Source organism: Nelumbo lutea, chromosome 5 (assembly GCF_056320005.1).
Source record: "Nelumbo lutea isolate HS-2025 chromosome 5, American lotus-T2T, whole genome shotgun sequence".
Lineage (NCBI taxonomy): Eukaryota > Viridiplantae > Streptophyta > Magnoliopsida > Proteales > Nelumbonaceae > Nelumbo > Nelumbo lutea.
In genome coordinates, this window is record NC_142688.1 from 15,884,736 (window position 1) to 15,895,913 (window position 11,178).

The 11,178-nt window shown below is 38.5% G+C and overlaps 1 protein-coding gene across 17 annotated transcripts in view; it reads left to right on the plus strand.

Moving 5' to 3' along the window:
- ISA3 (isoamylase 3) overlaps positions 1 to 1,338 on the plus strand; it is a 75,463-nt gene extending 74,125 nt beyond the window's left edge. For all 17 annotated transcript variants that reach the window (XR_016099752.1, XM_088947268.1, XM_088947278.1 and 14 more), the window contains one exon: positions 979 to 1,338. Coding sequence is in view for 16 of the 17 variants with exons in the window: in XM_088947268.1 (XP_088803394.1) it covers positions 979 to 1,092 (114 nt within the window). In the remaining variant the exon portion in view is untranslated. The remainder of the gene's footprint in view (positions 1 to 978) is intronic.
- Positions 1,339 to 11,178: the final 9,840 nt, after the last annotated feature.

The window sequence follows — 11,178 nt, forward strand, 5'->3', positions numbered from 1 at the left end:
TTCAAGACAAGTTTGGTTCCAAGGCCGGTTCTACCAAGGCCAACCAAGGCTGCTTCTTTGGGTCAGTTCAGGTAGGGTAAACCCCTAACTCTAGAACCATCCTGGGTGGGGGTCCCCCCCTAACCCTAGAACCATCCTGGGTGGGGGTCGGTTCCTAGAATTTGGAACCAAACCCTACCCGGTAACATTGGGTAGGGTCAGTTCCATTTGGCTCCAGGTAGAACCTACCCATTTGTTCACCCCCAATACTCCTGCCTTGAATGAAGCAACTAGGTCGGCTTTGTGGCGTGATAGACTTCTTCTTTATATTAGAACTAATTAGCCTTTTTGCTTGTGTAAAGTATCTTCAAACTATTCGTTGTATGTATTATGAGCTGAAGATCCTTGTGTGTGTGTGTGTGTTTGCCCCTCCAGTGGGATAATGTTTGGGGTTAAATGTTTTTAGGAAAAAAACATTTGGAGGCCAAAAAATGGAATTTGGTTCCAGAAAATGCAAATAAGTTCAAATTTCGAAGGATTAATCCCCCAGTGTGCAGTGCTTGTTGAGATTATCATTTAACATATTATACGTTGAAAACAGATGCCCAAATCAAAAGTTATGGCTGTTTGAAGTACCAGTGCCTGTTTTGGCCTCTTTTTTTCTTTTCTTTGTAATTTTGGGCCTCTGAAAACCTTTCAGAAACTTGTTCTACAAAAGGGTATGGGTCCTAGTAAGAAATGATTTAAGCACACATAAGTGAACAATGGTTGTGGAATTAAGTAGAACGGAATGGCAAAACAGGATTCATGTAACTAACATATAGTTGGTGTAAGGCTTGGATGATGATAGTTTGTGATTAACTTTCATGTGATTTGACAGTGTTGGTCTAGCATGTTGTAGATAGGATAATGATGTGTCTGTCTTTCTATCTCAACTATGTATTACCTGAATTACGTGAATATAGTTCCCTAAGCAACCATAATGTTAATGAATTGCAGGTAGACACTAATCTCGAGTCCCCTGATGACTTTGTTCCACAAGGCGTTCTAGGCATTGAACGTACATACAACATTGCTCCTTATTCTTCAATTCTGCTCGAAGCAAAACCATGAAAACAGCATGAATCTCCCGGAATGAAAATTTTAATGATACAGGGCTTTCCATTCTGGAGTACCAGGAGGTAGTTGGGAGTTTCACCTGCATATTACGGTAGCACTCCTTGGAGGCATTATTCAAAGTTTGAACGGACTCCAGGGATGGAAGTTGTTTACTGAATTGCAGATTTATGCATGAAAATATTGCATTTCCATAATTCTATGCATCTTAACATAATTAAGGATGGTTTCACATGCAGGAAATGCTCTTGTTTGTGCAATCTTATGACGTGATCTAGTCCAAAAACTGACATGACATGATAAATCATAACAAGTTCATTTTATTTTAGGGATAAGTGGACTGCAATCCAGCTCAGAAATCTGAATTGCAGCCCCCTCCTAGTATAAAAACCCCCTTTATTTTATCAATTTATTTAATCATTATAGTTGAGCTAGCTATTTTAATTTTATTATTTTTTTATTTTTGCAATTGATCCCAAAGTAGAGGTTCGCTAGTTCTAACCAGAAGAAAAAAAAAATCTAGGCAGATAAATGGACCATTCCGATGTAAATAAACCAATCCTTCCTACGTCTCTCGAGAATAGAGCAGAATGGGGAGTCATAAAAGCTTACCAATGTCAGGAGTTCGGATGGGCTCCCCACAGCCCATTTCCCGTGCTTGTCATGGAGAGATGCTCTCAATAGTCAATTCAGAGGGGATGGGCTGTGGGGCGCGCTCTGTGGGAAGCCCATCCCGTTTTCAATCTCACTGCCAAGTGCCAACCCCTGCCCCATGATCCCTCATTGGGAATTCTAGCCCACCCGGTTGTTTCTCACCTGCTTTACTCGCAACCCTTGGCCTCTTAATTAATGTTCATGAACATTCTCTGGTTGAAGACGGTTTGCTCAGTTTATCCAGCGCTATTTGATTGTTAGCATCCTGACTCCTGACAATCTTTTAGTAGTTAATCCTGTTTTCCTTCTCAATAGTATCCTCTATGTTGCCGAATCTGGTTGCCTATGTTTGTAAAAGAAAATTTTTACAAGCTTCCGATTTGGTATAATAGCATCTCCGAAGAAGAAACCGAAATTTCCTAGGAATTTAAAGATTTTTGTTCTTCTTTTAACTCAAGGGCAGGGTTCAAAGTATTGTGCTAGACATGCAATTTTTGCATATCCAACGCATTGACAGTTAGAACCATGCTTGAGGGTCTAGTTCTTTTTACGGGTGCAGTCGAATCAAGCCCAGCATGTTTTGGCTCAACAATCCTTTATGTGAATATGTTCTTAGTTTCCTATTTGAGTTCAGTTTGACTAAATATTCATTAAGGGTCTGTTTGGTTTGGAAACAGAATTAGAATTCTTTGGAATTAGAATCGGAATGGCCTATTCCCATAGTCTGTTTGGTTCAGACAGGAAGGGAAATGAGAATGGAAATTGGAATAAACAGAAATGAGATTTTATTCCTTAGGGAGGGGCAGGGAATGGCTATTCCTTCAAACTGGGGAATGCCATTCCAGCAGGAATGGGAATGGGATTCCGTTTTGCCCAAGCAAACAGCTGGAATTGGAATAGCCCATTCCGATTCCGATTCCATACCCCTATTCTTATAAACCAAACAGGGCCCAAGTTTTAGTTTAGATTGGAAGTTAGAAAAAAACCAAATGAACTTGCAAGTTTGAACTCGTAAGTTTGGATTCGAGCTTAAATTTAACATATCAACATTGCTTTTTCAGATTTGAAATAAACAAGAAATATCAATTATTCTAATACAACAACACATAGAACTAAAAGTCAAGTTCTCCAATAAATTTTATTACGAATGAATAGAATATAACAGCCAATATATATATTGGTTGAATTTGAGTGCAAAAAACTGATCAAACTTATTCTAAGATTCATACTCGAATAGAACCTAAGGCTCAGTTTGGAAGGAGTACAGATGCAAATATGTATAGTGCAAATACAAATAAAATAATACAAAATATAAGTTTTTGCACTCTACATATTTGTATTTGTGCTCCTTCCAAACTGGGCCTAATTGAATTCAATTTAAGCTCAATTCTATAGCATACCTAGCTCTTCTGGTTTTGGATACTTGTCTTTGGTATCCTTGCAGCTTGTCATGTGTTTCCTCGGAATTGGATTGGAGAAAACTTCATGTAAAAGTGAAAGGAAAGGCTCTACAAATAAGATCCATATTAGCGCTGCAAAACAGAACAGATTGAATCAAATCAGATAGAGGTATTATTCGAATTTGATTCATTTATATTCAAATGCAAGTTGGATTTTATCAATAATGTATACTGGGACTAGAGTCGAATTCGAATTGCAATTGGACATTGAATAGCATAAATAAATTCTAAAAATCATAAAAGTATTATACATTACTAATAAAATAAATTAAAAATGACCTTTACATTGTATTTCCTGAGCAAAATGAATAGGAAATTACTTGCATGATACTTTGAGCATATGACAGTTCAGTCAAACACAACATTCAAACCATCGTTATTCGCAGATCCAATATAAATTTCAAGTGTATATGAAAAAATATTTTTATATTGAATCGAATCAGATTATATCAGATGAAATAGGGGCGGATTCATATTTTATCCAATTATAAAAGGATTGAATTCAGATCATTCTTAATAGGGGTTGAATTTGAATTAAAAATCTGAACAATCGAATACCATTTGCATCCCTTTGCAATTGGCATTTTGCAGTTGGCACACAAGATCATTATGCGCAAGGTTATTCCATTTTTTACCCCCTTCTCTTTTCTTTCTTTTAAAGGGAATCGCGGGAAAGTGCAACTCCATCATCAGTCCTCAAAACAAAATTCTATCTAAAAATAATCTAAGAGCTCAAAATCTCAAACCTTTCTACCAAAAGAAAACTCAAACCCCATAGCCATAGCCATAGAAATCACTATGGTTCAATTTGGAAGGAGTAATGCAAATATATAATGTAAAATTTTGCATTTTGTATTATTTTATATATATATATATATATATATATATATATTTGTATTGTAAATGTATTTATGCTCTCTCCAAATTGAGCCTAAATTATGATACCTTAAAAAATGTAAATATGTAGTTTTAGTGACTTAATATTCGTCCATGTGATGTGGCATTTCAGTTGTATGTATAAACTATAGAGAGCTTCATCTGTTGATCATGCCCGTTCCTTCCTTAAAACAAAGATTATTCGTCTATAATGGCTGTTTATAGTTGGGACCTGACCACTCTTAACTCACCCCTCCCCCCAACTGAAGGATGGACGGAATTAACCACATTGAGCTTTGCCGTGTATATTGAAAAAAAAACTTTGGTTAGAGAGTAAAAACCTTTATTCTTTGGTATTAGCAGAGACCATGTATTAGTTTCTAAATGTTTCTATCGAGAAAACGAAAAAGTTTCTAGATGAATCATGAATATCTTGAATGATATTTGGTATTGTAAAAAAGGGCAGCTATTGTTGAAAAGTGAACCACCCAACTGGTTTGCTCTGTTTTTTCAAGTTTGACCTTTTTTTTTTTTTTTCTGGAGAACTTCTATACCCTGAAATGCTTAAAGCTAGTTAGCTACCAAATGCAAATGCTTGGAGCCTTGGACTTGGATTAGGCACCGTCCAGATTCCAGAGCTCCTTATGTTTTGCCCCCATGCGACCCACACCTTGTCTTTGTCTACAGTTTACTTTGATCGAACGCGGTGGGTTTGCTCAACTAACTTAGAAATAGAGATTGATTGAAATCGAATACTTCTGTTTTAGTTTCGGTAGGGAGGATCGGCATCGGCCGCGGCCGGCGGTGGCTTGGCCAATCCTATTCCTACAGGCTACAGGCTACAGCTTTCTTGTGGCTTCGCCTTACGCGGAGGGGGACCACCCGAACCAGAAGCTTCTTTCCTACTTCCAGGCAGGTAGTAGGTAATCGCTTTAACGGAGATCTCCTCGTGACAACACGTGTGATAGTGAAGAGCTCCCGTTTGGCTTTGGCCGAAGCAAATCAAAAAGTCTGGTCAAGAAAGAGAAGGGGAAACACAACGGGTACAGGGTCCACATTGACATCGTGAACCCTCCGTTGTCTGTCACCACTTTCATATATGCGTATGGTGAAAGAAACACGATTTAGTTAGTGAGATGTCACTTCGGCTGTTTGGAAAAAATAGCCCAATAATATATTTATTAAAAATCATATTATTTTGCGGTCAAGCGGCAACGCTACAAGATTATGATTGGTTTGGAACATGCAATATTTATATTTATAGTAAAATGAAAAGCAATCGGCTTAAATACCAAATTGCCCTCCTCAAGTCAATAATAATATATTTAAGTTGGTTCTAATAACAAGGACTCTAGCTGGGGTAGTTAGTCTGCCAATCTTATTTCAAATTAATACATAATGTAGTTACCACTTACCAGCAGTTTTATATTTAACTTCAAAGCATAAATGTTTAATAATTTTATCCTAATGAATAATGAATGACTCGTTTACAAAGTTGCAGGACAGGATGATGCAGCATCATTTTGCTCAGTCCCGCTGGACTGGATCCGTTGAAATTTCGCCTTTCATTGATGAATGGAAAAGGCGAAACCCGCTTGGAGAATAGAGAAAGAGAGACTCGGTCCCCACGACCAAGAAAACCAGGCAATATCTTGGGCCCGGGACCCGGGTCTGTGTTAACCGGTACAATGGTAATGAGCCGTATGGCTTAATTTGCCACGTGTCTCATTTATAAATCATGCATGATTCCAGTACTTGATATCAATGGATTAAAACCACGTCATAGCTGTTAGACCTCGTCAACGTGACAAGTTAGAGTGTTAGTACTCACCTAACAGCTTTAAGCTTAACTTTGACGGTTTTTTGGGCTTTGGTTAAAAACTTTGATTCATCATGTCTTCTTCCTCTACTCAATCTTGGCCAACAGAAAGTCGAATCGAATGACAGAGATGTCTTTGTGTCCGTGACGTGGCATCTTACTGGAAATCCGAGGCTGAGTCGAGAATTTGAGATATTCCTAAATTAATTGTAAATTTGAAACTCCAACGGCTACATTTTTTGGTAGAATTTGAACAGTTGAGCACTTGAGCGGCAGGCAGAGACTACCATACCATTGGACCGGTGCACAGAGCCTGGCCCTCTCGATCGTCTCGTCTGTTGAACGGCTTTGAACGAGCAACTGTCCTTACGTCTGGTCCCAGATATGCCGGTGATTTATTGACAGACCGTAGACTTTTGTCTACGAAAACATTTCCCTTCCCTTTTATTTGAAAATCCAGGCTGCTACGGAGTCGGAGGGGAGACAGGAATTAAAAATTAGGAAGAAACTCGAAACCCTAAAAGGGTTAGCTGGCAGGGAACCGCAAACCCCGACCGCTCTTGTTATATTTCGTAATTGACACTTGGCAGGGGATAACTATTGATCCCAAGGGCGTTTTTGGGCTTTCACGGGTTATAAACATCGCCACATCCTCGGAAAAATGACGTGGCAGTAACAGAAAAGAGCGTGGTCTGTGGAGATTTGCATAATTGAATTGCATGTGGTGGGGCCGAGGTGCTTAGTTGGCTAATTATTTGCAGAAAATCTTAGGTCTTAGAATGGTTTCCTTATAAATCAAAACGACAATAAGGTCTTCAAACCGACTCAAGGAACCATCACTCCCCCTATAAATAGTTGTACGTGTACGCTCAATTCCTTGTTACTCCGGAACCCCAACTTTCTCGTTATCGCCCTGTTTCCTTTCTCTGTGTGTCAATCCTTCTCCGTTCTCTCTACCTTCGTATCTCTGCGCTACATCTCTTTCGCTCTCTACTCCGCTGTCTCGCTTTTTGTGCTGTGGGAAGAGAGAGAGGAAAATGGGTTCTTCGAGCATTGTGGTTCTGATGATGTTTGCTTTGGTCGTTGGATCTGCTATCGCACAGGCACCCACAGGAGCACCAACTGCTGCACCGACCAAATCACCACCAGCGTCTCCGCCACCTAAAGTTAGCCCGGCCCCGTCTCCGACCAAGGTCTCATCACCACCCCCGGCTTCATCTCCTGCTCCGACAACCGTAACCACTCCACCGGCTTCTGCTCCTTCCCCAAGCACCGTTCGGTCTCCACCGGCTCCTCCTACTGCATCCCCGTCTCCTTCCGCCTCGGCTCCTACCGCCACTGGCGTCGCTCCAACCACGCCGATATCAACACCACCTTCATCCTCTCCGTCTGAGACACCCTCATCATCCCCATCTGGGAACAACGCTGCCTTGAACAGAGTGACCATCGGCGGATCTGCGATGGTCGGAGTCTTTGCAGCCGCTGTGTTGCTGTAGATCTCTTGCGGGAGTGAAATATTAGAGTTGGGCACAGTAGTTATTCCTTTCTATCTTGTTTCATTCTGCCCTTTTTACCGTTTTCTTTTAATTTTATGTCTTATTTATTTTGGGTATCACCATGGCGGTGGTCGATGTTGATGATGAATTAGGGCTATGGTGATTATGTTTATTCGTTTTTTACCATTAATCGCAGTTTTACTTGTTGGATTCTTTTTATTCTTTTGATTATGATGACTATTAACGACTCCCTACCCTCTCTTTGACTCTTTCTCTGCTGTGTGAATTGTGATGAATGTGGTGTGTTTGTGTTTCTAAGAACACTCTAGCGTCATTAAGAGGCTATGTTTGGTTTAAGGAAGAAACTTATGCAAGGTTTTGAAAAGTTTCCCTTCCTTTCCCCACTTTTTCCTCCTTCAAACCAAACACAGCCTAAAATGAAGATCAGGAGAGGACGAAGAGAGAGATGGGAAAAGAAAGGGAGAGTCATGGACACCTATATCAGAGTTACTTTGTCCTTTGCGAAGCGCAGACTGTGCAGTCAGGGCCAGCTGGAGTTATTCGTTCCAACGTTGTGATATCCATTTATTTATAATATAATCGACTTCGTAGAAGAATAAAAAATGCTGTCTTTTCAGATGGTCACGTGCTTCACAGCTGGTTTTAAGAGTGCCCCCCCTCGCCCCCCCCCCCCCCCCCCCCCCCCCCATGTGCATTCTGGACAGGCTGCGAGGTAAGAGCAAAAGGAGAAATTAAGAATAGATTTTGTTTCGATGAAAAATTTTCAATTTAGTACAAACGCGCCTTAATTAATTTAGGTAATTAATAGTTGAAATCTAAATTAATATTGGTTTGGTCGCGTCATAAGTCACAACTTCAAAAGTAATTTTAACGGGTTTCTCAATTGCTTAATTGCTTTTTTTTTTGAAAAAAAAAAATACAGAGGATGAGGAAGACGACTTTGCAAACCGACAAAACAATATAGGTTTTTATGTACTTGGCTAAATGATAGAGAGACAAGTTGGCTGAGGCTGACCATCGACAGACAATCACAGAGGCAGAGCCTGCCGGTCTCACTTTTCCCGTGGCCTCTATTGGGCTAGGCCAACCCTTGGCATCGTTTTTCGGGTGTTTCACGAAGATGAAGAATTATGCTGAATCTTTTATTATCTCTGCAAATAAGTAGGGTCTCCAGGCTTATCACTTGCTAGAGATGCCTTTGTAGTAGATTGATGTGATGCGAGGCATATTAGGCTTATCTCATGCCCGGCATCTTCTGACTCCTAGTGCAGATTGCAGCCAGATTAATTCTTTGGCTTTGTCGTCTTAATATTTTCTTTTTCTTCAGATAACGTCTAGAAACTTATTTTGAATGGGCCTATTAGCTCGTTTAGAGCGTCGTGCTAATAACGCGAAGGTCGCAGGTTCGAGACCTGCATGGGCCATCTCTTTTTTTTAGTTTTTGCGAGGAGGTGGTGTGGATTCAGGATTGGACCGGTTCAAACCTGAAAAGCAGGAAGAGCTAAGCATGGATCAGGTTGTTTTAGGATCTATTGTTCTGGGGTTGGTTGTAGGATCTATTAACCCGTTTTTTATTTACTTTTTGTTTTTTATTTTTGTTCTCGAGAAAAAAATGAATTTTTTTTAAATTATTGATTTTTAATAATAATAATAATATAGTTTAAAATTTATATTATCTTTATTAATTGAATTGAGTAAATATATAAATTATCATATTATATTAATATATGGTTGAAAATTTGTCATTATGATTTTAGTCTTGTAAATATTATTTTTTTTATTATTTATCATATATAAATATTAAAAAAAAACAAATGATTAAATCACTTAATGAGACAATGTAAGTATGAGTGTTTGAGCTCAAATTTTTACATTCTTAAAAGATTTATTTCAAGACAGGATTGGTTCGACAGGATTGGTTCTAAGGCCAACCAACGTCAATTCATTGGGTCAGTTCAAGTAAGATAAACCCTTAGATTTTAGAACCTATTTTAAATTATTTTTGAACTGATATTATAGAATTTATTACAGAGTAAGGTATGGTTCTAACAAACTCCATTTCAATTTTCAACAACAAAGAACATTAGGGTTTTATGAAATGATCCTTTATTGATGAGCAGTGTTACATGTACATTTGTCGCCTAACCAAAAGGGACATCGAGCAATTGTCAAGTGGGACAAACGTGTGAAACTGTTAATGTGTGATTAATTGATTATGTCCTTTTGAAGAAAATGTCAAACCTCCTTGCTAAGAAATAGGGGACAATAAATAAGGTGATGAAATATTGTATTAATGATTGTTGTCCTAAAATAAAAGAAGGGAATTCTTTTACTCTTTTTTGGCCCTTCATCGGCATCAACCGATCAACAGGACAAGGCTGACTAAGGTAAGGGCTATTGGGCTAGCTGGAAACTCCTAATAGTAATGACATGCTTTAGAATGAATCTAAAGCAGACAAACACCACCTAGGAGAGTGCACTTGTTATTTCCTTGCGAAATGGATTTTCTTTCTTCTCTCTCTTTGCGCACCTCACCCACCGTCCATACCAACTAGACCTGTTCATGGGTTGGGTCGGATTGGACTCGGGGCCGGGCTTTCACTCTGGATTAACAGAATTTTCTAAGGCCCAAGCCTGAGCCTAGCTCGACCATTGGGCTTACAACTTGGGCCCGAGCTCGGTCCTCATAAAAATCCCGAAGTCCGGGCCCATGCCCGAGCCCGAAATTTAGCCCATACTGTTAGCAATTGAATAGAGATAGATTATAAAGAAAAGAATAAAAAATGTATATATTAAATTATAAATAAATATATATATATATATATATTTAATAAATATTATATTATTTATATATTTTATATAATATATAATGTTATATATTATATAAAATATATAATGCTCAGTTAGGTCAGGTCGGGCTTTTTCGACAAATCCCAAGCCCGGCCCGAAACACAGTCGGACTTACTGTGTTAGGCCCGAGGTCAGGCCCGCGGGCCTAATTACATGACCAAACCCGACCGAGGTGCAATCCGGGCCAGGCCGGGCCATCGGGCTACCCGACCCATGAACAAGTCTAGTACCAACTGTCTACAGGCCTTCACTTCACATTTATAGCCTAAAAGGCTATATGGCCAAGGCATGCGAATAAGCGGTGTAAATGGATGGAATTTGAATCGAATCAGGTAACATTTAAATTCAAATTTGATTAAAAAAATTGATATTTAGTAGTATTAAAAGTTAATATTTGATTTAATTCATATTCAATTAATTAATTATCTTAAATAATTAGTAAATATATAAACTAAACATTTTATTTATATAATTTAATTATATATAGAACATTTAATTATTTCTTATGTTATACATAATAATTAAATAATCGAATAAATTTAGATATTTATCAAATCAAATCAGATCATTTCCAAATTTGACTGATTATAATTAAAAGATTCAAATTATCCAAATCTTATTCAATTATATCAAATGTTGAACTCAAAATCAAATTTTCAAATACCATTTACACATTGGGAATTCGTCAAGGACTGGGAAATTTTGCATGGGAACTCCTCTCATGCATGTATCTAGGCGCAAATTCCTGATAGTTCCGTAGGCGTCTTTAGCTAGATGCGATTACTAGGTTAGGTTCCTGCTAGAAGTGAGTCTCCTATTCCTACAATTCAGGCGTAGTAGACTGTATGTATATATATGATTGAACCTTGCATAACAAAGAGACATAATTCTCCACAAAGATTTTCAC